A 25,645-nucleotide genomic window follows, 5' to 3' on the forward strand; every position below is an offset into this window, starting at 1 on the left:
GCCGTCTGTGCTGCCCTGGGGCCGGATGGGAACCGACGCCCCCTAGAGGGGAAAGGCCCGAGCCCCATTCCCCACCCCCCTGAGCCAGCCAGTCCCCATCCCAGGGCCGGTGCCCCCTAGAGGGGAAAGGCCCCATGTCTCAGGGCTGCGGCTGGGCAGCGGACACAGCATCCCTCACTGGGGCTCAAGACCTGTGGGGCCGGGGTGGGGGCGTCAGTGGGGTCAGGCCGTAGGTCATGGAGGGGTCACCGGGATGTTGGCCAGACCCCAGCTGTGCCAGGCAGTAGGTACCTGGTGCCCGGCCAGCGCTGATGGGGGGAGGGGGCAACTGGGGGGAATCTCAGCCTAGGAGTGGGGGGGGTGAATGTATGGGGAAGAGAGAAAGTGTGAGGGGGGTGCCCCTATCTCCCTCCATCACTGCACCCCGATTACCCACTGCTGGGCAGATCCCTCTGGCTGGGCTAGCAGGTGAGGGGACAGATAGATTGATGGGGGGGTGGGGTGAAGGCTGTGGTGGGAGGGAAGGGGGCAGGGGGACTGTGTGGGGGGCAGGGACAGCTGTACAGTAACGGCAGGGGGGGCCGTGGGGGAGGGGAGGGCAGGGGGTGCTGTGGAGGGCAGGGGATCTTTGGGAAGAGAGGGGGGCTGTGGGGCAGGGCAGGGCGGGGGGGTTATGTTTGCAGTGGGGAGAGATCCATTCTCCAGGGCGCTGCCCCCCCCTTCCCCCACATGCTTCCTCTAACCTCAGCTCCCTCCCTCCCCCCCCCAGCCCCCATGCGGGATGCAGATAAGCTGGGGGGCGCCGGGCACGTCTTGGGCCCAAGGCCGCGAACAATGCGCCGACCCGGCCGGAGCCCAGCCCGGGGCTGATAAGCGCTGGCTGTTTACACTTGGGACACTGAGATGGCAGCAATTGGGCGGGCGGCTCCCGCCCAGCCTGGCACGACACAGGGCCCTGGTGCCCTAGAGCGGCCCTAGGGGGCGCTGCGCTCAGGGAGTGCGACTCAGTAGGGGGGCTCCCCGAACAACCAGCCCCCACACCCGCCCCAGACCGGGCCGCAGCAGCTGATCTACCCAGCTCCAAAGTGCTACCCGGCTCAGAAATGGTTATAATGAACCCAGCCCCTGAGCGGGGACAGAGACCCCCCACACCTGGACCCGCCCCCGTCCACTTTCTGAGCTCTGTGCTGGCCCTTTAAATCACAACACCAGCACGCTCACCGGCCGCAGGGCGGAGACCGGATCAGGGCGAGATTTTTTTTTGCACGGCCTGCGGAACTCCTGGCCACAGGATTCTCAGCAAGGGCAGGAGCTTGATGTCCAGGTGAATTATTCCACTACTGCCCATTGGGGCAGGTGTCTCCTGCCTTTCCTCCACAGCAGCAGATGCTGGTTGCTGCTGGAGGTGGGATGCCATGCTAGATGGGCCCATGGGTGTGTTGTTCATGCAGCAAGAGGTCTGCAACCGGAGTCTGAGGCAGGGCTGGAGGCTGTGATGTCTGTATGCAGAGGAGTCGGGTGAGGGAGTGTTGGGTTTAAGGCGAATCCCGCGTGACTCGTGGTACAGGGGCAATGACACACAACACAGGGCAGGTCCCATGCAGCAGGAGGTGGGATGGCTCAGCCAGGGGACTCTGGGTGGCTCCAGAACCTGGCCTGGATCCTCATGCCGGCTCGGATCGGACTCAGGATGGAGGCAGAACCCGGACTGGATCCCCACACTGGCCCGGATCGAACTCTCACACCACCATCTTCTTCTGCAGCGGGTCCCCCACCAGCAGGGTGAAGCTGCCGCGTCTCCAGCCCCTGATCTTGCGGCCCCGGCAGCAGTAGGCCAGGTAACTCCCAGCCAGGCCCAGCACCCCGGCGCCCAGCAGGGCCAGCCCCAGCACCGACAGCACCGAGCCGTGGGCGTCCCGGGAGTAGGCCAGGGTCGTCACCGCCACCCCGATCAGCGTCGCCACCACGCTGAAGGGCAGGAGGCAGCGGTGGCAGGCACCTTCCACACCTCCCGTGGCCGTGCTCACCAGCCGAGGGTCCGGGCACAGCTGGATCTGAACCTCTTCCGTGGCCATGTTCACTGTCACGCGGTCGCATGGCGCCGGGGGGGCAGACATGGCAGATGGGGGGAGCGGGCTCCTATCTGGGGAGAGAGAAGGGCGGGGAGACGGGGGTTGGGGTTATGGGAACTGAGTTACAGACCCAGATGCCTGTCCAAAGACCTTACAATAACATTGCTCCCCCAGCACCAAAAGGGGGCTTGTGCCTTTAAACAACGCATTCGCTCCGAAGACCCTACAAAAACATCCCCCTGAGTGGAGCATAACGTGGCCCTGTGGCATAGCACAAAAGGGAGCCTGTACCTTTAATTCCAGAATCCTGCCTTAAGACCCTACAATCAACACGCCCCTGGCATAGGACACCCTGACCACACCCCTGATCTGCGCCCTATGGGCCCTGGGGGGCAGGGATTAGCCACAGCGCAAGGAGCCCCAGCCACCCTCCAGTCTGGCTCTTATGGGTCCTGGGAGTGGGAGGAAGGCACGTGTGGGTCAGAAGGCCCCTGGCAAAGAGAGCACGGCCCCTTTGCATAGCAGAGCTGATGGGGCAGTCAGGTTTCTGATCCAGGCACCAGCCACCTTGGGGTGGTGAGGCTCCTGGGGGCGATGGCAGGGGAACCGGACCCAGTGGGTCCCGCAAAGCCAGCTCTAGAAGCCGCGAGGGGAAGCGTTGGGTCGGGCAGGGCAGTGGGGGGCACCCGTCTTGGGGGGCAGGGATGTGAGCCGGAGTGCGGGTGGGTTACGGAGAGGCCGTGCATGGGGGGAGGAGCCCGGCAGATGTGCCAGGCGATCTGGATGGGAGCCATGCAAGTGGGTGGGCTGCATTTCAGCTGTGGGGCCAGGGTGGGGCCGGGGCCGCAGGCCAGCTGTGCGGTGCACTCCAGATGTGCAGGGGGTCCCAGCTGGGGGCAGGGTGAGGGGGTGGGGGTGCCATTCCAGATGTGCTGGCCGTGGCAGATGTGAGGCAGGTGCACCATGACGTCCCAGCTGTGGGGCGCAGGCCAGGTGCCAGGCGGGGGCTCCCCAAGTGGGCGCATCACCCCACCGCCCCCTGTTTCTCCGTAACCCTCCAGCATTTAGACCCCCACTGCTCACCCCGAACGCCGCCAGGCTCTGCCCCGGGCCCCCACAGGGCAGAGGGGTCGCACGTCCCGTCCCCGCCTTACCTCTCAGCTGCCCGGGGCCTCGGCCTTTTGAGCGCTTGGGTTCTTCACTTTTTCTTTTTCCTCTTTCACGTTCCCTCCGTCCTCCCTGCCCTGCTCTCTGCCCCCAGCTCCAGCCCTTTGCGCTCTCTTTCTTTTTTTCTTTCCTTCTTTCTTCTCTTGCTCTCTGTCCCCGTCCCAGGCTCCGTCTCTCCGTCTCTCCCTTGTCTGCCTGGCTGGAGTGCTGTAATTTTGTTTCCTCTATAATATAGCCCTGGCCAAGTCCCCTGGCCCCCCTACCCGCCCCTACCCCCGCCCCTTGGCAAGTGGCGTCTCGACTCGGCAGATGAAATGATAAGGAGCCAATTAGCCAGTTCCTCTGCCGGGCGGTCAGCGCCACATGGGGACTGGGTCGCGCACTCCCGGCTCCCCCCTCCCGCACCGTTACAGACACACACAAACACACACACACACAGAGCGGGGACCAGCCCCTCCAGCAGGGGGTGGCAAGGACACACACATTACAAGCACACAGGGTATGCACATACACACAAATTCCCTATAAACACAACTGCCCACCAGCCGTACACCCAACTCCCCTCCACAATGTCTGTACACGCATACAATTTATCCCTCCACACAGAATTCCCAGACACCACTCACTATATATACACACACACACACACACTCACAGTAGGGCATATCCCTTCCAGCAGGGGGCAGCAGGGACACACACAGCACTGCCTCACAAATACACACTGTGATAGCATACGCAACCCAGCTGCACGCATGCCGCCAGCCCCTACACCACCACACACACCTATCCCAAACCCACACACCCCACGCATGTGCCACCACACTAGAGAAGGGCGTGGGGCTGGTGTGGGAATGTGGGCTGTCGCTGTGCCTCATAGGAGTTGTAGTTCTGTGTCCCTAACATCCCCATTCCTGCCATAGGCCCCGTTCCCGCAGCTGGACTCCATCTCCCATGATGCACCGCGGCCTCCGTCATGAGACAGGTGGATTTTCCATCACCTGGCGTCTTTACAGCAGGACTAGATGTCGTTCTAAGCAAGTTTCTCCAGCTCAGCTATCAGATATGGGCTGGAACCAGGCATCATTGCGTGAAAAGCTCTGGCCTGGGTTACAGGAAGACAGAAACAGCCAGACTGGGTCAGACCTGAGGCCCATCTACCCTGGTATCCCGGCATCCACAGTGGCCAGCACTGGATGGGTCAGAGGACTCTAGGAACCCTGCAGAGGCAGATTTGAGGGAAGTGGTTAGAGCAGGGAGGGGCTGGGAGCCAGGATGCCTGGGTTCTATCCCTGGCTCTGGGAGGGGGGCTGGGATCTAGTGGTAAGAGTGGGGGTGTGGGGGCTGGGAGCCAGGATGCCTGGGTTCTATCCCTGGCTCCTCAGGACACTTTGACCCAGAGGTCTGCGGGAAGGGGGGATCAGCGAGCTGTGGGTCCCCCCAAACCCATTGACTCGTGATGCTGCCCCCTTTCTGCACCGCCCCCCCCCACACACACACCATGTTACAGAGCCGGGCCCTTCACCTCCCTGTCCCTGACAGATCGACCATGACACTAATGCCACTTTGCTGACAGATCTGACCCACCAAAGCCGATTGAGCATATGGCACAAGGCACAGAGTGGGCTATAAGTAGCCGAGGCCCATTGTAATTAGCCACTGAGGGGCTCATGAAACTGCTCTGGGAGGGGAGTGGGGTCTAGTGCTTAGAGCATGGGTGGGGGGACTGGGAGTCTGGACCCATCTCTCTACTCACCCCTATACAAACCCCTCTATCCACCCATCCACCTTATCTATCCACCCTATCTATCTATCCCCATCCACTCCATCTATCTATCTATCTATCTATCTATCTATCTATCCCCATCCACCCCATCTATCTATCTATCTATCTATCCCCATCCACCCCATCTATCTATCTATCTATCTATCTATCTATCTATCTATCTATCTATCTTCATACACACCCAGCATCTCTTTATCTATCTAAAGTTACAAAAACCCTCTTGTGTTTTAAAAGAGCAAATTTTAGTGGGAATCAAAGCCAGGACTCCTGAGAGGGTGTGACAGGATCCACGGGGTACACCCTGGAACTGGGGTACCGCTGTGCTCCCTTAACTCTCCAGCCTGGGCTGCCTTCACAATGCTTTGCTCGTGACATACAGCAAACCCCTCCAGGCGCTGCGATCACTCAGCACAACCGCATGTGGTGCCCCACACCCAGCTAGATTGTGTGAACGCCCCCAGAGCCACTCACGAATCACACTGAACAAGGCACCAGCCAAATCCCCCCAGCTCCCAGCCTTGCACCCCAGGGCTGTACCATCCTGCCCGGGTCAGAAGCCTGGTGGAGAGGACAATGCGCCAGCCTTTGTAACCGGAGCTGAGATTCCCCCAAGCGCTTCACCCAAACCACACAGCGTTAGGGGAAGTAGAAACCAGGGTTATTAATGACTGAACGCTGGATTTTCTGTGGTTATAAGTGGAAGGCACAACAGGTCAGAGATAGGTACTAAAGAAAATAAAAGATCAGCGAGAGCCCCAGGCTAAATCTTTAACCGTCTTACACTAGGCCAGAGGTGGCCAAACTATGGCCCGCGGGCCACATCCGGCCCACGGGACCGTCCTGCCCGGCCCCTGAGCTCCCGGTTGGGGACGCTAGCCCCCGGCCCCCCCCGGCCCCCCGCCCCGAAGCCACAGATGGTAAGGGGGGCCGGGGGGGCAGTCCAGGGACAGGGAGCAGGGGGCGGTTGGATAGATGTGGGAATCCCGGGGGGCCTGTCAGGGGGTGGGGCTGTGGATAGGGGGAGGGCGGTCAGGTGACGGGGAGCAGGGAGGGTGGATAGATGTGGGAGTCCCGGGGGGCCTGTCAGGGGGTGGGGCTGTGGATAGGGGGAGGGCGGTCAGGTGATGGGGAGCAGGGAGGGTGGATAGATGTGGGAGTCCCGGGGGGCCTGTCAGGGGGCGGGGGTGTGGATGGGGGAGGCGCAGTCAGGGAACAGGGAGCAGGGAGGGTGGATAGATGTGGGAGTCCCGGGGGGCCTGTCAGGGGGCGGGGGTGTGGATAGGGGGAGGGGCAGTCAGGGGACAGGGAGCAGGGGGGGTTGGATAGACGTGGGAGTCCCGGGGGGCCTGTCAGGGGGCGGGGGTGTGGATAGGGGGAGGGGCAGTCAGGGGACAGGGAGCAGGGGGGGTTGGATAGACGTGGGAGTCCCGGTGGGCCTGTCAGGGGGTGGGGGTGTGGATAGGGGGAGGGGCAGTCAGGGGACAGGGAGCAGGGGGGGTTGGATAGACGTGGGAGTCCCGGGGGGCCTGTCAGGGGGTGGGGGTGTGGATAGGGGGAGGCGCAGTCAGGGGACAGGGAGCAGGGGGGGTTGGATAGACGTGGGAGTCCCGGGGGGCCTGTCAGGGGGTGGGGGTGTGGATAGGGGGAGGGACCGTCAGGGGACAGAGAGCAGGGGGGGTTGGATAGGTGGGGGGGTCTGAGGGGGGCAGTCAGAGGTCGGGAAGTGGGAGGGGGCAGATAGGGGGCAGGGGCCAGGCTGTTTGGGGAGGCACAGCCTTCCCTACCCGGCCCTCCATACAGTTTTGCAACCCCCGTGTGGCCCTCAGGCCAAAAACTTTGCCCACCCCTGCACTAGGCAGGGTTTATGCAATTTTCTCAGCTCACTGGATGTTACAGTTCTTCATACACGGGCCTCTCCCTTCAGCAGGGGGGCTGGGAGCCGGGATTCCTGGGCTCTCGGTGGGGAGTGGGGTGGAGAGAGGGGTTTGTTTGGGGATGGGTAGATAGAGGGGTGGCTGGGGATAGATAGATAGTGGGGGTGTTGGGGTAGATAGATGGATAGATAGAGGGGGTGTTGAGGTGGATAAAGGGGTTTGGATAGGGGTGGGTACATAGAAGGGGTGGCTGGGGAACAGACGGAGGGGTTTGTTTAGGAGTCCATAGGGGAGGTGGCTGGGGGTAACTAGATAAGGTGGATGGGTGGATAGAGGGGGTGTTGGGGTAGATAGATAAGGTGGATGGGGTAGATGGATAGAGGGGTTTGTTTAGGGGTGGGTCGATCGAGGAGGTGGCTGGGGGTAGATGGAGGGGTTCGTTTAGGGGTCGATCGAAGGGAGCTGGGGGTAGATGGAGGGGTTCGTTTAGGGGTCGATCGAGGGGGTGGCTGGGGGTAGATGGAGGGGTTCGTTTAGGGGTCGATCGAAGGGAGCTGGGGGTAGATGGAGGGGTTCGTTTAGGGGTCGATCGAAGGGAGCTGGGGGTAGATGGAGGGGTTCGTTTAGGGGTCGATCGAGGGGGTGGCTGGGGGTAGATGGAGGGGTTTGTTTAGGGGTCGATCGAGGGGAGCTGGGGGTAGATGGAGGGGTTCGTTTAGGGGTCGATCGAGGGGGTGATTGGGGATAGATGGAGGGGTTTGTTTAGGGGTCGATTGAGGGGGTGACGGGATAGATGAAGAGGTTTGTTTAGGGGTCGATCGAGGGGGTGGCTAGGGGTAGATGGAGGGGTTCGTTTAGGGGACGATCGAGTGGGTGGCTGGGGGTAGATGGAGGGGTTCGTTTAGGGGTCGATCGAGGGGGTGGCTGGGGGTTGATGGAGGGGTTTGTTTAGGGGTTTGATCGAGGGGAGCTGGGGATAGATGGAGGGGTTCGTTTAGGGGTTGATTGAGGGGGGTGGCTGGGGATAGATGGAGGGGTTCGTTTAGGGGTCGATCGAGGGGGTGGCTGGGGGTAGACGGAGGGGTTCATTTAGGGGTCGATCGAGGGGGTGGCTGGGGGTAGATGGAGGGGTTCGTTTAGGGGTCCATCAAGGGGGTGGCTGGGGGTAGACAGAGGGGTTCATTTAGGGGTCGATCGAGGGGGTGGCTGGGGGTTGATGGAGGGGTTTGTTTAGGGGTTCGATCAAGGGGAGCTGGGGGTAGATGGAGGGGTTCGTTTAGGGGTCGATCGAGAGGGGTGGCTGGGGGTAGATGGAGGGGTTCGTTTAGGGGTCGATCGAGGGGAGCTGGGGTAGCTGGGCCGGGGGGGTGATAACAGCTGTGGGAGGAGGCGAAGCCTGTGTGGAGGTAGGCGCACAAGGGCAGCGGCCGACAACACGCCAAGTGGCTCAGAGCTGCCAATCTCCCTTTAATAGCGCTAAAGAGCGTCTCATCCCCTGGCCGAAATGTGATCAGCGCTCCTGAAATAGCTGCGTGTGTGTGTCCGGGGGTGTGTGTCAGAGCCCCCCGCCCCTGCTGATCCTCCCCCCTTCCCAGGGAGTCTATATAAGCAGGGGAGCACGAGGGCTTGGGAGAGAGGAGACGGAGCAAAGGAATCCACCTGCAAGTGCCGGGGATCCGAGCGGAGGATCAGTGCGGAGGATCGGGGTGCTGGGCTGGGGCTCGGAGCGGAGGATCGGCCCGCTAGCTGGAGGATTGGGGCGCTAGGCCGGGGCTCAGGGGCACTAGGGACGGGGATCAGGGCGGAGGCTCGGGGCGGAGGCTCGGGGCGCCATGGGGAACAGTAAAAGCGGGGCTCTGTCCAAGGAGATCCTGGAGGATCTGAAGCTCAACACCAAGTACTCGGAGGACGAGCTGTGCAAGTGGTACGAGAGCTTCCAGAAGCAGTGCCCGGACGGGCGCATCAGCCAGGCCGAGTTCGAGAAGATCTACGGCAACTTCTTCCCCAAGTCGGACCCCCAGGTCTACGCGCGCCACGTCTTCCGCAGCTTCGACACCAACGGTGACGGGACGCTGGACTTCCGGGAGTACATCATAGCCCTGCACCTCACCTCCTCCGGCAAGACCAACCTCAAGCTGGAGTGGGCCTTCTCCCTCTTCGACGTCGACCGCAACGGCGAGATCAGCAAGAGCGAGGTGCTGGAGATCATCACGGTGAGTCCGGGGCAAGGAGCGCGTGCTACGAGCTTCCCCGCAGCAGTGCCCTGAGGGGGTGCTGTGAGCTTCTCCACAGCAGTGTCCTGAGGGGGTGCTGCAAGCTTCCCCACAGCAGTGCCCTGAGGAGGTGCTGCAAGCGTCTCCACAGCAGTGTCCTGAAGGTGTGCTGCAAGTTTCCCCATGGCAGTGTCCTGAGGGGGTGCTGCGAGCTTCCCCACAGCAGTGTCCTGAGGGGCTGTTGTGAGCTTCCCTGCAACAGTGCCCTGAGGAGGGGCAGATGCACAGGCTTGCCGCGCCACCCTGAGAAGATTCCTGGTGCCCACCGAGCCAGAAAGGTTTTCCCCGGCTCTGACCGTGATTTCCCCCTCCTCGCAAATGAAACCGATTCCTGCTCGTTCTGCCTGCCGGGGCGACCGGCTCCCTCAGCCAGCGTCACAGCCTGTCCTCAGGCCCCTGCCCCCCCCCCCCCTTCAAGTGCGGTGCCCGAGGCTGGGCTCCCCCACTGAACCCATCGACCGCCCATGTCTGATGCGCCTGTGAACGGAGGCCAGACAGACACAGCGTCACAACAGGCCCATCTACCCTGGTATCCTCCCTGCCTCTCCCAGGGCCCATCCAGCCCGCTGTCATCCCCCCACTCCCGAGAGGCCCCCCGAAACACGCCCGCAGCCAGCCTGTTTGGCAGAGCTGGGAGGGGCCCAAGGGCTGCCTGACCTCCGGGCAGGTGGCAGGATGACGCCAGGCAGCATGACAGTGGATTAGCCCCGATCAAGGTTTGCGTAGTTCGTAAATGGCATTAGCCACCCCTGATGGGATTCCCCCCCCCCGCCCCCACGCAAAATCCTGTTTCGCTAATTTCCCTGGGCTGAGCCTCTTGGTTGCCAGGCGCCCGCCCAAATGGAGGCTGAAAGCGGCTTGGCCGAAAGCAGCGCCCCCCCCCCCCCCGTTAATTTTATCAGGGTGGCCTCAGCGGCCCCTTGCAAAGCTGCTGCTCCGGGGTCACGGAGGGTATCGGGGGTGCTCGCCTCCCCCATGGCAGAATGTAACAGACCATAAGCTGGATTTGCCACCCCAAAGAGGAGGAGGAGAAGGAGAAGGAGGAGGAAGGCGAGGGGGGGGCAAGGGGAGGGGCAGTGGCTTTGCAATGAGAGAGGTCGCTCTAAAAACAAGACAGGCAACTCCCAGAGGGGGCCAAATACTCGGTGACGGTGGCGTTCATGGCATGCTGAGGGGCACGAGGGTGGAAGAGGCTGAGTAAATAATTCATTCCTCTCTGGGGAGAGAACCCAGGAGTCCTGGCTTCCAGCGCCCCTGCTCTAACCACTAGACCCCACTCCCCTCCCAGAGCCGGGGATAGAGCCTGTATTGCAATCTATGGGTTGCCTGCCTCCTAGTGGCCAAAACTTCCCTTTCCTGTGCTCAGGGCTAGTGTCTTGCATCTGAAGTCTATCTGTGTGGCACCTCCGGTTTGATCTCTCTTGGGACTGGATCAGGGCGGGATGGGCAGCTGTTACCTTGGCCTGATGGCTACGGAGGGCCTGGGGAACTACCCGTTACTGGATTTCAGAGAGGCTAAAAGATGGCTAAGATTTTTTATTTATTTTAAATAAAAGGATGTTTCTGGGGAGGTGACGAGACCCGGATGGGTTTAAAAGGACTCGGTAGGAATCTGTCCCCGCTCCTGAGGAACTAGGAAGCAACCCTGGAGCTGAGCCCCTGAAAATTTGTCGCCATTCCCCCCGAACCCAAGTTTTTCCCCCTGTGGGTTTTCGATTTGGCCGTTTCCGGAGGGGTTTCGCTCAGCCGCTTTTGGGGTGGGGATGGGGGTGAGTGTCAAAGGTCACCTTCAAAATCGAAAGACGACTTCCATGTGAAAAAAATCTCTTTCGGTCTTTTTTCTGCCCCCCTCTCCGGGAATCTTTCCGGGCTCTGAAAAAATCCATTTTTTGATGGGGAGAAAACAGCAGACAAAACGTGGCCCATCACAACCTCTGAGTCCTTCATAGTGGGGGGGGCCTGGCTTTAAATCAAGGCGATTTAAATCACCCACTCTAACACCTCCATATCAATCACTGACTTTAATCCACTTTTCCATTTATTCTTCAGGCAGAACCATTCAAACACAGTGATTTACAACTCCCGGGTGCCTTTACCCTCGATTTTGTGCATCTTTTTGCTTCCTAGCAGGGTCCGCTGTACATTTATTTAAGCAACTAGGTAGCTTAATATCGTCAAGTTCTTATTCATTGTACTTTTTTAGTAGGGGAGAAACCGGTGACTCACATCTTGCTGGGTTCCTACTGTCGTGCCATATTTATAAAGCTTGCCTCAAAAGTTACATGTTTCCCCCTGGATTCTTGCTTTGTCTAGAAAAACAGCCTTTAATGTAGCGTTTTTGATACAGGCTCCTGGATTCCACATATTTGTAGGGTTTAAGAGATGCTAATAAGTTCAGGCCTTAGCGGGGTTTGTATTAAATTCAGATTTCCTTCAGAACAGATTTAGTTTTTAAAAGGAAAATGTAATCATTTAAATAGCAGAATTTAAAAAAAAAATCTGGTTTAAATTTAAAAAAAATCAATTAAAAAAGGGTTTTTTTTTTCCAAATAAAGACCAAAAAATCATTGGGTTTTATCCACCTTGGTTCTGCTCCTGTGAAGACCAGCGGCCCACCAGCAAAGTCTCGGGTAGTCAGAACAAAAGCTGGTGTCCAAACCTCTGCCCCTCCTGTCTGATCCCAAATTACCCAGCTACTGATCAGCAAACGCTTCTCCTAGCACGTATGCACCCTCACCCCGCCCTCTCACCAGCCGGGCTCTCTGATCCCTTGTAAATCGGGGATTAGCCCTTAGGTGCAATGGGCATGAACCTAGAGTGGGATCAGGGGGTAAGGTAAAGAGTCACCTGCTTGTTAATAGCAGGAGGAGGGGAAAATATGTTGGTGGCCGGTGGAACTACTTGCCACTTGATTTTGCTGAGAAGGTGAAAGGGAGGCAAGACATTGGGGGCCTTGGGGGTGGAAGTTCTTGGCTAGAGGGCAGGTGTTTCTGAGGACCAGGCTAGAGGCCAGGGGAGGATCCCTGGTGGGAGGATGAGTCTCACCAGGCATGGGTGGGGATGCAGGACGAGGGACCTTGAAAATGGATCAAAAACCTCCTCTGGGAAACAGCTGCCTCCACAGAGCAGATGAGGGGACTTGGCTGATTGGAATGCAGGGGTCTTTGGGACTCATGGCAGGCAGTGAAGAGAATGTGTCTGCATCCACCCCTCCACCTATCCCTCCATCCACCCACCAACCCCTCCACCTATCCCTCCATCCACCCACCAACCCCTACACCTATCCCTCTGTCCATCCACCCGCCAACCCATCCATCTCTACACCTATCCCTCCACCCACCCACAGACCTCTCCACCCACCCCTACATCTATCCCTCCACCTATCTCTCCATCCACCCCTCCACCGACTCCTCCATCCACTCACCAACCCCCACATCCACCCCTACACCTATCCCTCTGTCCATCCACCCGCCAACCCATCCATCTCTACACCTATCCCTCCATCCATCCACCCCTACACCTATTCATCTGTCCATCCACCCACCAACCCATCCACCCACTCCTCCACCTATCACTCCATCCACCCACCTGTACAGCTATCCCTCCATCCACCCACCAACCCCCCCATCCAACCCTACACCAATCCCTCCACCCACCCACCGACCTCTCCACCCACCCCTACACCTATCCCTCCACCCACCCACCGACCTCTCCACCCACCCCTACACCTATCCCTCCCTCCCTCCATCCACCACCCCTCCATCCACTCACCAACCCCCCCACACCTATTCCTCCCTCCCTCCATCCACCATCCCTCCATCCACTCACCAACCCCCCCTACACCTATCCCTGTCCATCCACCCACCAACCCATCCATCTCTACCCCTATCCCTCCACCCACCCACCTTACCCTCCCAGTGGGTTAACCCCATTCTTTCCCTGGCAGACAGTTCCTGTCCCCCCCGCTGTCCCTTTCCCAAGCATGGCGTTTCCCAGAGGCTGGGTTAAGCTTCCCTCTGGTCAATCGCTGGGACCCTTTAATCATTTTTAATATTGCCCAAGGCTCGGATTCTATTCAGCTCCTGGCTCAGATTAATCTCCCGAGCCCAGACTGGGGGAAAATCTTAATAATGCCTCCTCCCCGACAATCAGCTGGGGCTGGAAACGAGAGCTTTAGAGCATCATATGGACACAGCTGAGACAGGGGTCACACAGGGTATGGAGGGGGGACCTTAATAGCTATGAGGGTGGAAGCCAGGACTCCTGGGTTCTATCCCCAGCTCTGGTAGAGGAGGTGGGTCTAACGATTAGAGGAGGGGGGTTGGGAGTCAGGACGCCTGGGTTCTATACTTGCTCTAGGAGGGCAGTGCAGTCTAGTGGTTAGAGCTGGGGAGGGGCGCTAGGAGCCAGGCCCACATGGTTTACTGTTCTCTGCCCCATTGTATTTATTTGGAGAGGGAGGCAGAGCTGAACCCCCCCTCTCCCCTCCCTCAAGTTGGAGTGTAGCAATAAAACAGCAGCTTCATACACCCACTGGGTTGGGAAAATTCAATGAGATGCAGCCAGCTTGGGGGGGGGGGGTGAGGGGGCTGGGTATATGGGGCTGCTCACCCAGATTGGAGATGCAGTCAGCACTGGGGTGGGGCACGGAGGCTAGGTATACGGGGCCCCTTCCCCGGCATGGAGATGCAGCCAGCTCTGGGGTGGGGCACGGCTAGATGTCAAACGTTGTGTGTCTGCCCACAGGCAATATTTAAGATGATTCCCCTTGAAGAGCAGAAAATGCTCGCTGAGGATGAAAACACCCCCCAGAAACGAGCCAACAAGCTCTGGGACTTTTTCAAAAAGGGGGAAAACGGTAAGGGATCTGCCAGACCCCCCTTCTCCGCTCTCCATCCTCCCAGCCCACAGCCCAGCCCCACCTTGGCCGGCTCCGAGCTGCACTGCTCAGATGGTCCAATGCCCCATATTGATATTACATGGTGCCACACATGCACCCCCCCCCCCCCCACGGCACATCTTGAAGCCCTTTTAACCTATGATGAAACCCAGCCCTAGAGGGGACAGGCCCCGGGCCCCATTCCCTGCCTTCCCGAGCCAGCCAGTCCCTGCCCTGGGGTCAGATAGAAGCCGTCACCCCCTAGAGGGGAAAGGCCCCGGGCCCCATTCCCTGCCCCCCTGAGCCAGCCAGGCCCTGCCCTGGGGGCTGGAACCCCCTAGAGGGGAAGGATTGCAGTTCATTAACCCCTCCTCTCCACTCTCCTTCCATTCCCTCCCCCCTGCCCTTCTGTTTTCTTCTCTCCCCCGCTCCCCCCGCAGACAAAATCGCCGAGGGGGAGTTCATCTCCGGGGTGATGCAGAACGAAGCCATCATGAAGCTGATCCAGTACGAACCCAAGAAATAGGAAGCCCAAGGTCCCAGGCCGGGAGGGGAACGGCAGGAACGGCAAACAGGAGGGAGAGTGCGGGCTGAGCAGGGGCGGAGTGAGAGAGGACGAGTGAATGAGAAAATGATGGAACGGACAAATGAAACGACACGTGTGCGAGGCGCCCGACCCCTTTCCCTGGGTAGCTGGATCCTTTCCCCTCCTCCGCCAGCAGCCCGCTCTGGGCACTTCTAAACAGGCTGTCATTGGGGGCCGAGGGAGGGGGGAACCCCACCGAGACCCCCGGGGTAGAAAGGAGCAGGGGAAAAGTGGAGGAGATGAAAGAGCGGATGATGGAAAAGGAAGGATAGGAGGAAGGAGAGAAAGAAAAATGGAGCAATGAAGGAGGAAGGAAAGTGGGGGATGTAACAGGGAGGAAGGGGGGAATGAGAAAGAACAGAGAAAAAAAAGAAGGCAGAGCAGCAGTGAACAGAGGGCAGAGAATGGGAAATGAGAGGAGAGAAATAGCTGATGGAAGAGAAGGATCACGTAAAGAAGGTGCTGCCCAGACACAGAGTCACCAAGATTGGGGCCCCGTTGTGCCGGGCGCTGCCCAGACAGAGTCACTGAGATTGGGGCCACGTTGCGCCGGGCGCTGCCCAGACAGAGTCACTGAGATTGGGGCCCCGTTGTGCCGGGCGCTGCCCAGACACAGCATGAGAGCCAAGGGTTGAACCCAGACATCCTGTCTCTTCGTCTAACACTCCAGCCACAGCTCCGCAGCAAAAAACCCTCGTCAACTGGCACAAACCAATGCCCTCCGTCTAGGGCCCTGAAAAGCGCTCTGCCCTCCTCCATTTGCTCCTTCTCTCTCCCTGCACCCTTGGTCTGATTCATGCCCTCTCCCCGTGGGCCTCTAATGCAGCTCTGTGGGGCAGATCATTCACCCCCCTCCCTCCTGCTGAAGCCTGTTTGGAAAACACCCCCCCATCCCAGATTCATGTTGTGTTCTGCAGTTTGTGCTTCTGTCTCGTTTCTTCCCCACCCCAGAGCCAGCGGGATTCCCCGCCCAGCGCTGGGGGGCGTGGAAGGAAGGGAGACAAAGGGCATTTGTCTTACATTGCTGTACTGGTGTCTGGTTTTCAATAAAGAGCGTTGTGTGTAAACCATTCGCCTGGCCTCTGGGGGGAGGGAGCGGGCCGGGGAGGAACCGAACCAGCCACCTGCAGGGCCTTGGGCACCACCAGCCCCTGCTACAGTTGGAAGGCAGCAGCCACCCGGCCTGGCCACTGGGGGCGATACCGAGCCCTGCCAGAAGGGCGGGCCCTGAGCAGTGAAGTACCAAGTGCCGCCACTAGAGGGGGCAGGGGGAGCGGACAAACTAGGAGCCATTCGTCCCTGACCCCCACCTCCTGTAACCACTAGACCCGTCCCCACTCTCCTCCCAGAACCGGGGAGAGAACCCAGGAGTCCTAACTCCCAGCCCCCCCTGCTCTAACCCGTGGCATACGTGGCCCCACTGGCCGGTCCCTGCTGCCCTGACAGGCATTACAGGGATAATCCATTTGTTCCCGGTCTGCTGGCGAGACAGGGGTTATGTAATGGGGTCCCCCCCCATGCCCACACCGCTTCCAATCCCGTTAGCGGGGATGAGCTCTGAGCCTGGCGCCGAAAGCACAGTGTAAACATGGCCTTAAGCAGCTTGGCCTAATCAGCCAGGGCTGGGCACCCAGGGGACAGATGGCAGCATCCGAGCCGGCCAAACCCCCCCCCCCGCCAGGGGAATGCCACCCCCAGCTCTGCCGGTGCCCCTTACTCCCGACCTGCAGCCCCCCACCCTGGTGAGACCCCTTACAAAAGGGCAGCTTGTCTTCCTCTCCCACCCGTGGGTTCTCTCCCTTTTTAAGGTCACATGCTGACAGAAACATATCCCCATCTCTCTACCTCAGTTTCCCCACCTACTAGACACTATGTCTGAAGAACACTGGACCACCGCCATTGGGCACCCCCTCCACAGATGTTGCGCATCCCCAGGGACCCACCCCCTTTCCTGTTCTCCCCCCCCCCCACAGAGGTTGTGCCACGCTGCAGGCAGGTTTGAACCCTTTATTGGGACATGCTAGCCATTCACGCTGTCTTGGTAGCCCGGGTTCTCTTCTTCTTCACCACCACTGGCTTCTGGCTCCGCAGGATGGCGCTGGTGCGACGCAGAGCGGCCTGGAGACGGGGGGGGGGGGGGGGGGGGGGGGGGGAGACGCGTGAGACTGATGCACAGTGGAGCGGGCCCTGGCACAGCACGGGGGGGGGCGCCCTACTGCAGCGACTGGGACTGGCTTCCCCACCCCGCTGCCCCTGCAACAGGGGTAGACAGAGTGGGGCTGCAGCCCACTTCTAGGTATCGCCCCTGAAGCTAAAGGGGGTGAAGGCACTGATCAGGCATGGCGAGTGGAGCAACTATCACCCCCCCATCACTGCTCACCCACATGGTGGAATGGGGGTGCTCAGATCAGGGGTGGCAAGACGATCGCCAATCAATCCCCCCATTCTAGCATGATCACCCCCCACGCCACAGGACGGGAGGGGAGGTCTCCAACGAGGCATGGTGAGCCGAGCGCAGATCGCAGCGACCCGCACAGCCACCTGGGTTAAATCCAGCTCATCCTGTCTTTAAAACGGAGGCACCCCCCCCGCCCCCAGATACAACCCCCTCGAGGAGCCAGCTGTGTCCCTTCCGCCCCTCGGGACAGGCACTCTGGCCAATGGGGCAACGCTCCTCCCCCCCATGGGTTCATGAACACAGGACGGCCCCCTCTGGGGAAGCAGGGCACCAGACCCACGGCAGGGGAGGCTCGGCTGCCCCCCGAGCCCAGCGCTCACCATGCGCAGATCCTTGCGGTAGTTGTTCTTGCGGATGATGTGGCGCAGGCTGCTGAGCGTAGCCCGGGCGTTCTTGTTAATGGTCGTCTTCTCATAGGACGTGGCTGGCTTGCGCTGGCCTGGGGGAAGGGGCCACGGGTCAGAGCCAGGGTACAGGACAGGGGCCAGGAAAGGCCACGGGCAGGGATCACAGGAAAGGAGCTGGTCTCTCCCGTCTACGGGGCAGGGGACTGGCTGGCTCAGCGGGGCAGGGAATGGAGCCTTTCCCGTCTAGGGGGCCCCAGCTCTGAACCAGCCCCAGGGCAGGGGGACTGGAGGGCTCAAGGGGGTGGGGAATGGAGTATGGGGCCCTTCCCGTCTAGGGGGCCCAAGCAGTGAACTGGGCAGGTGGGTCTCAATCCAGATCTGCCCGCCCCAGAAGAAACCATTATTTCACATCCCCGTGTGTCGGGAGTCTGGCTCCCGGAATCCTTCGCTGGGGGGGAAGGAAACCAGCCCGTCTGCATCTCCCCACCTGCCCGCTTCTTCAGCACCACCACGATCCCCTTCCCGTCCGCCGCGGGCTCCACGCCCACTGTCTTGCGATGGATCAGCCCGTTGTAGCGGAAGGAGTTTCTAGCCTTCAGGTTGTTCGGCTCCTTCGGAGAGAACCACCCGGTTAGCGGGGCCCGGGCCCGGCTCCCCCCCCGCGGCGCCCCGGGCAGAGCCTTGTCCTGGGTCCGGGCAGCGCCCCAGGGCCCCGATTCTGGTCACTCTGTGTCTGGGGGTGCGTGTGCGGGGCGGGGCCCGGACGCCTGGGTCCCCGCGGGGCGGGGCGGGGCGAGGGGGAGCCCGGACGCCTGGGTCCCCGCGGGGCGGGGCGGGGCGAGGGGGAGCCCGGACGCCTGGGTCCCCGCGGGGCGGGGCGGGGCGAGGGGGAGCCCGGACGCCTGGGTCCCCGCGGGGCGGGGCGGGGCGAGGGGGAGCCCGGACGCCTGGGTCCCCGCGGGGCGGGGCGGGGCGAGGGGGAGCCCGGACGCCTGGGTCCCCGCGGGGCGGGGCGGGGCGAGGGGGAGCCCGGACGCCTGGGTCCCCGCGGGGCGGGGCGGGGCGAGGGGGAGCCCGGACGCCTGGGTCCCCGCGGGGCGGGCCGGGGGGGGGGAGGGGGAGCCCGGACGCCTGGGTCCCCGCGGGGCGGGCCGGGGGGGGGAGGGGGAGCCCGGACGCCTGGGTCCCCGCGGGGCGGGCCGGGGGGGGGAGGGGGAGCCCGGACGCCTGGGTCCCCGCGGGGCGGGGCGGGGCGGGGGGGACTCACGGTGCTGTAGGTTTGCTTGTTCCGCTTGAGCAGGAAGCTGGAGCTGTTGCGAACGATCATCCACTGCAGATGGGCCGACATCGCCCTGCGGGGACAGGGGCGTTAGCGGCGCGCGGGGGTCGCGACCGGGGGGGCGCGGGGGGGCGCGGGGCTGCGAGGCCGGGGGGGGCGGGTCCCGGGGGGGGGTTTCGGGGGGTCCCACGTGGGGCCGGGCCCGGAGCTCCGGGCCGTACCTGCTCTCGCGGCCGCTACCGGAAACGGAAAGGGAGGAGCCTGGCGGCCGGGGCAGGAACGTCACATCCGGTACGCGCGCCCCGCTCGGGAATCTCCGGCACGGCCCCTCGGGCGCGTTCGGCTCCGCTCGGGAATCTCCGGCACGGCCCCTCGGGAGCGTTCGGCTCCGCTCGGGAATATCCGGCACCGCCCCTCGGGGCTTCGGCTCCGCTCGGGAATCTCCGGCACGGCCCCTCGGGCGCGTTCCGCTCCGCTCGGGAATCTCCGGCACCGCCCCTCGGGGCGTTCGGCTCCGCTCGGGCTCGTTCGGCTCCGCTCGGCTCTTTCCGTCACTAGCCCCCCTTTCCCCCCCCCCATGAAAGCGGGGTGCGTGTAAATCTTTCCTCGCCCCGGACGCGGGCCGCCCCAGGGCTCCCCATAGCGGCCCCTGCAGCCCAGGGACCATGCACCTGCCCGTCCCCCGGCAACGTCCCCCCAACTGGGGGGTGGTGGTGAGATTTTGGCTCCCAATCTATCTCTCTATTAGGTGTATTACGGTAGCCCTGGGAGCTAGGCGCTGTTCATTGTTCATTCAGTGTATTATGGGAGCGCTCAGTCATGGCCCCCTAGTGCACGGTGCTGTACATGACGGTAGCACCATGTGACATTTTTCCCATTTCCCTGTGACTTTTTTCTTGTGGCTCATTAGCCGTCACTGAGGGGCTGCGGGTCGGGAGTGAGGGGCACCAGCAGGGCTTGGGGGGGGGAAGGGTTGGGCTAGCAGGGGCTGCAGGTCAGGAGTGAGGGGCACCGGCAGAGCTGTGGGGGGCCCAGGGCCAGGCAGCAGGGGGCTGCAGGTCGGGAGTGAGGAGCACCCTTCACTGAGCGGGGTTCTGCGGGCTGGTAATTAACAAGCCCCGGGGGGGCGCATTGATCGGGGCTGGCGCGCAGGCCGGGGATCGATGGGACGCGGGGCTGGCTCCGGTGCTCAGTCGGGACGGGGCCGTGGGCGGGCGGGATGGGGCTGTGGGGGGCCCTGGTGCTGCTGGCCCTGCTGGGGGGCGGGGGGTGCCCCTTCGAGCTGCAGGAGGCCATCCGGGAGCTGCAGAGCGAGAACGCCCAGCTGCAGGGCCGGGTGCAGAACCTGAGCCAGGCCCTGGGTGAGCTGCGTCTGCTTGTCTGGAACCGCTCGCGGGGTGAGCCGGGGATGGGGATGGGGATGGGGATGGGGATGGGGATGGGGCGGGACCCAGGGAGCAACCCCCCCCCCCCCCCGCCACCGGGTGCAGAGCCCCTCTCCTGTGACCCTGCCAGAAGCAGAGGCCCCACCCCCCCAGAGTTCAGAGCCCCCCTCCTGGGTTCAAAGCTCCCATCCTGTGACACTCCCCTGAGAGCATAGCACCGCCCTAGGTTCAGAGCTCCCCTGGGTTTAGACCCTCCCTCCTAGGACCCCCTGGCATCAGAGCCCCCCGCCTGGGACCCCCTAATAGCACAGCCAACCCCCCTCCCAGGGTGCAGACCGCCCCCAATGCAGATCCCCCACAGGCCCGTCCCCTCCGAGAACAGAGCATCTGCACCATTGAGAGTAGCCCCCTCTGAGACCAGAAACCCCCTTTTCTGAAACAAGACCCCCCAAAACCAGTGACTCAACCCCGGAACCCAGAGACCCCCCTTTGAGATCAGTGACCCCCCCCACCCACATCCCCTTCCTCCCAAGATTGGGACCCCCTTAGACCAGAGACACCCCCCTTCACTCCTTCTCTCCCTCTCCACCCCCCACACCCCAGCTCACACTCCGCCCAACTGGACACCAGCTCAGGGGACCCCAAACCTGGAGTGGGGTAGGGGGGCTCCAGCCCTCGACTTCTCTGCTGGGGGGGGGGCCTGTCCATGCCTGAGAGGGACCTCTTTGAGAACTAGGCTGAGGCCCCCAAAACTCATCACACATAAGTAGGCCTTAGGCCATGACTGACCTGGGCTGGGTTGGGAGACCAACTGGACCCTTGGCTCTAGGAGTGTGTGTGGGGGTGTCTAGTGGGTTAGAGTGGGGGTGGAGCTGGGAGCCAGGACACCTGGGTTCTCGCCCCAGCTCTGGGAGGGGAGTAGGGTCTAGTGGTTAGAGCGGGGGAGGACTCCTGGGTTCCATCCCTGGCTCGGGGGTGGGGGGCATGTTTAGAGCTCCTCTGATTCCCCTCTGTCCTGCCCCCCAGATTCAGGAGCCGCGCCCGAGCACCTACTCCATGACCACCTGCCCTGCCGGCCGGACCTGCCCCACGGCCGCGGCGCCGGCCCCCACCTCCACGCCCCCTGCCTGGGGCTGCTGGCGGCTGGCCTGACCCTGGGGGCGCTGGCCCTGCACGGCCCCCTCCTGCTGCTGGCGGGGGACTGAGACACCGCCCGCCCCCGGCTGCAGAGCCCCCCCGCCGCGTGCGTGAGGGGGACGGACTGACCCCCGCCTTGTTAGAAGGCTGAGGAGCAAAGAACAATGAGGGGAGGGGCTGGAGTTGGGGCAGATTTGGGGTGGGAAATCCCCCCTCCCCTCCCCCAAGCAACCCTACAAAAATAAAGAGCCTGAGGCAACATGGATGAGGCTGGGCTCATGTTTTGTGGTGCCAGGTTCCCCGCTGCCCCCCCCCCACATCCTCCTCCCCTGCAGCCTCCTCTCTGCCCTGACTGGAACAATGTCTGCCCCCCCTCCGGGGACACATCCACCCCGCAGCCCCTGTTTTCCTCAGCCCCATACCCAGCCCTAGATCTGTCCCCGCAGGCCCCACAGCTGCCCCCCCACCCGCAACTCGCTCCATTCCCCCCCCCTCCCAGCGGGACCTGGCTGCAGTGCTGGGAGAGAGAAGAAAACAGCTGGTGGGGGGTGGGGGATAGTGGTTAGAGTGGGGGGGGGGCTGGGAGCTAGGACTCCTGGGTTCTCTCCCTGGCTCTGGGAGGTGAGGGGGGGTCTAGTGGTTAGAGCAGGGGGGCTGGGAGCCAGGACTCCTGGGTTCTATCCTGGCTCTGGGAGGGGAGTGGGGCTGTCCCACCCCCAGACTTTAGTGCCTCAGTCGTAAACCCTTCCCAACCCCAAAGGCCCCAGTTGACCTTCCAGCTCCCCTTGCCCAGTTCCATGGGAGCCCGATCCCCCTGGGGGAGCCGGGTTAGAGACGCGGGGGGTCCCCATTAATGGGGCAGCCTTAGCCTGGCTCAGGCCAACCTGCCCCCTGAGCAGCGTGGGGGTCGGCTGATTCCTGGGGGGTAGGAGGTGGACAGAGTTCGGCTCGGATCTGCCGCATCCGGGGCTGGGGGCAGTTCTGGGGGGGGTCAGGTAGGGGAGAAAGGGGGTGCTGGAGGTTCGCTTTGGACTCAGCAGCTTTTGGGGTGGGGGCAGGTTCAGCTCTCGGCCCCCATGGGCCAGGGGTGGAAGGAAAATAAGTCAGGGGGCAACACCTGGGAGTGAGGGGCACGGGCAGGGCTGGGGGGAGCCCAGGGCTGGGCTAGCAGGGGGCTGTGGGTCGGGAGTGAGGGGCACCGGCAGAGCTGTATTAGGACCCCCACTGGCCGGGGAGGGGGAGTCCAGCCCCTCCTCCCCTCCCCTTCAGTTGATTAGCAGCCGCTGTTAATTGTGTCATTAAGCAGCAGGGGCTGAGGCTGCTGTTGGTGACGTGGGGCTGCAGCTAATGTGGGTCACTCAATGGGCTTTTTCCATCCCGCCCCCCATTGCAGGCCCAGAACCCCCGGGGGCACCCGGTGGTGAACAGGGAATGGCAAGGAGCAAATTTGTAACTGCAACACATGGTACCACTGTGGGCCTGATCCTGGGAGCCTCCCAGAGCCGGGGAGAGAACCCAGGAGTCCTGGCTCCCAGCCCCCTCCACCCACTAGCCCCCACTCCCCTCCTGAAGCTGGGGAGAGAACCCAGCTCCCAGGTCCCCCCCCTGCTCTAACCACTAGCCCACACTCCCCTCCCAGAGTGGGACTAGAACCCCGGAGTCCGGGCTCCCAGCCCCCCACTTTCTGTCTCACTGCGTGGCCTCTCTCCTCTAATTACTTCCCTGTGTTTAAATCTCCGCTGGCCCCACGGGCTCTAGGGGAAATGCTCCGGCTCTGTGACATGTTGATCTTAATGAAAGGAACATGCCAGGCAGGGCTTCGCAGCTGGCCCTAATCCCCTGGGATTTCAGGCCTCAGCTCATCCCCGCGCTAACTCTGCCCTCCACGGCCCACCCTGGATGGGAGCCGGCGCCCCATCGAGGGGGAAGGCCCCATGCCCCATTCCCTGCCCCTCCTGAGCCAGCCCATCTGCCCCTTTGTAATCCAGCCGGTTCCCCATATACCCCCGTATTCCTGCACTCCATGTCCCCTCCCCTGTCCTTGGGACACGGGGATGGGGGGCTGTGTCTGGACCTCTCCCTCCACTGACCTCTGCTCCCCCCTTTGCAAGGGCCTGGATCCTGCTCCCCAGTGCAGAGGAGCCGGTCGGTCCCTCTCCATGCGTCGGGGGAGCCATGGGGCCCGATACGGACCCGAGCCAGGCTGGCAGGCAGCAACCCAGATACACCCCCCCCCGCCCCGCCAGCAGGGGGCAGTGGGGAGCGTACGCACAGATACACACACACAGATCCTGTATCAGGGATCATTTCTGTAATGTGTATCTGTCCATCGCTCCGCGTATCCCTCTTCTCTGTCTGTCTCCTGAGCATCGTCAATCGCTTTCTTCCATCCACTCACCTACCCCCCCCGCTGAGACACCCCCTTTATCTATCTATCTATCTATCTATCTATCTATCTATCTATCTATCTCCATTCACCCCATCTATCTATCTATCTATCTATCTATCTATCCCCACACACCCCACTATCTATTTATCCCCATTCACCCCCCTATCTATCTATCTATCTATCTATCGCCGCACACCCCCTCTATCTATCTATCCCCATTCACCCCATCTATCTATCTATCTATCCCTCCACCCCTACACTTCTCTCCCTCTCTCTACCCCCCCGTTGAGACACCCCCTCTATCTATCTATCTATCTATCTATCTATCTATCCCCATTCACCCCCTCTATCTATCTATCTATCTATCTATCTATCTATCTATCTATCTATCCCCATTCACCCCCTCTATCTATCTATCTATCTATCTATCTATCTATCTATCTATCTATCCCTCCACCTCTACACTTCTCTCCCTCTCTCTTACCCCCCCCCGCTGACCCCTCCAGCTGTGCGGGGCTGAGGGGATCAAGCTGAGTATCAGACCCCCCCCCCGGCCCCATTGATTAGATGCTAATCCACAGCCCTCAGCACCAGGGCGCCTTTGCGCTAATGAAGAGCTTTTCAATCAGTGTGCGGCTTCCCCCCCAACCCGCCCCGCGGCTCGGGCCCGGGGGAAGCGATTCCCCCAGCCCGGCAGGCACAGGGGCCGTTCGGGGGGCTCACGGGACACAAGGGGCAGGAGACCCCGGATTTCATGAAGCCAGCCAGACTCAAGGCTGTGTCCTGTGAGTCTGGATCCCAGCGGAGGCGGGTCCGGTTTGAGACTGTTCCAATCCACGGAGCAATTCATCGCGGAGCCGCTTTTCCTTTGCATCCCCCAAGCTCAATAGCCAACATCACCTGGTCGAAGAGCCGCATCGGTCTTATTCAGCGACGCAAAATCCACCCCCTGCCGCCTCCCCAGCCCCGATCCCTGGGTCGAACAGCTGAGGTGAGCCGGATCTCGGAAACTGCTGGAGTTTTATTCCTTTGAAGGGAAAGGCCCAGCTCAAAGTGTCTTCAAAACAGCCCCTTTTGAGTCGCACTCCCTGATACACTCCCCAGATTGAGGACTCAGTCTGGGTTTTTTTTCGTTTGTCTGAACGGATTAAAACTTTGGGGACCAAACGAAGAACCGTCGTGCGCCCAAAACTTTGCGTCCCAAAATTCACCCGGTTCAAGACCGCATTAGAGCCAAAGACTCCAACCCGGCATCTGGCTCCCTGATCTCAGCAACGGACAGTCACTGCATTTCAGACTCTCCTTGCAATTTTCTTCTTTGGGCTCCACCCAAGTAACTCAGCACCCATCTAAAGCTCTCGCTGGCCCGGGTCTTCGCCGCTGATCCTGGCCCTGTGGCGGCGAATCGATCCAGTCAATCTCAGATTTTTTGGAGGTGGCCCAAACGCGGCTTCGTTTGCCGCCCCAATCTCCGCAACCGCTTGAGGATTCTGGAGTTTGTTCTTTTGAGCCAGCGCCGGTCCGAAGACGGTGTGACGCCCGGTCGGCGGGCGGGCAGGATCGAACCGGCCACCGCTGGAGCTAAATGCACGAGCCTCGGCTGCAGGAGCTAAAAGCCAACTGCTTGTATAGGAGACGCGTTAATCTCAGTGCCACACCCAGGAGGTGTGCGGGTCACAAGGGCCCCAAGGTGCCTCCAACCCCGAACGGAGCAGCCGAGATCTTTTGCCCAGGAAAGCAGCGGGTTGCGGGGGGGGGGGGGGGGAAGGGGGGAGCAGGAAGCTACATAATTCTCCGCAGCTTTGCAGGGAAGACAGAGACCCAGCACTGGATTAGCGCGGAGAAAAGATTTTGATTCCTGCCTCCAAGACGGGCTGGAAGCTAAGAGTGGATTAAACGATCAATCCGCAGAGCGTGGAGTGTCGTCCTGGCCCGTCCAATTCGGGGAGGGAGGGAGGGAGGGAAGGGACCATATGGGAGCCGAAATCGCCGTCTGGAGTCCAAGAAACTTTCTCT

General features: G+C 61.5%; 3 protein-coding genes across 3 annotated transcripts; 1 reads left to right on the forward strand and 2 right to left on the reverse strand.

Moving 5' to 3' along the window:
* Positions 1–137: 137 nt before the first annotated feature.
* On the reverse strand, positions 138–3,306 carry LOC125627998 (transmembrane protein 100). Its single transcript, XM_048832671.2, has 2 exons — positions 3,227–3,306; positions 138–2,143 (listed from the first exon to the last, which is right to left on the reverse strand). Exon 2 carries the CDS (start codon positions 2,115–2,117, stop codon positions 1,740–1,742), a length of 378 nt encoding a protein of 125 aa, XP_048688628.1. The 5' UTR covers positions 2,118–2,143; positions 3,227–3,306; the 3' UTR covers positions 138–1,739.
* A 5,086-nt stretch (positions 3,307–8,392) lies between these two features.
* RCVRN (recoverin) lies at positions 8,393–15,112 on the forward strand. Its single transcript, XM_048832665.2, has 3 exons — positions 8,393–9,109; positions 13,916–14,027; positions 14,489–15,112. Exons 1-3 carry the CDS (start codon positions 8,729–8,731, stop codon positions 14,572–14,574), a joined length of 579 nt encoding a protein of 192 aa, XP_048688622.1. The 5' UTR covers positions 8,393–8,728; the 3' UTR covers positions 14,575–15,112.
* Positions 15,113–16,627: 1,515 nt separating this feature from the next.
* On the reverse strand, positions 16,628–19,028 carry RPL28 (ribosomal protein L28). The gene is made up of 5 exons (XM_048832677.2): positions 18,940–19,028; positions 18,707–18,791; positions 17,927–18,050; positions 17,413–17,531; positions 16,628–16,752 (listed from the first exon to the last, which is right to left on the reverse strand). Exons 2-5 carry the CDS (start codon positions 18,785–18,787, stop codon positions 16,663–16,665), a joined length of 414 nt encoding a protein of 137 aa, XP_048688634.1. The 5' UTR covers positions 18,788–18,791; positions 18,940–19,028; the 3' UTR covers positions 16,628–16,662.
* Between the last annotated feature and the right edge of the window lie 6,617 nt (positions 19,029–25,645).

This window comes from Caretta caretta, chromosome 23 (genome assembly GCF_965140235.1).
Source record: "Caretta caretta isolate rCarCar2 chromosome 23, rCarCar1.hap1, whole genome shotgun sequence".
NCBI lineage: Eukaryota > Metazoa > Chordata > Testudines > Cheloniidae > Caretta > Caretta caretta.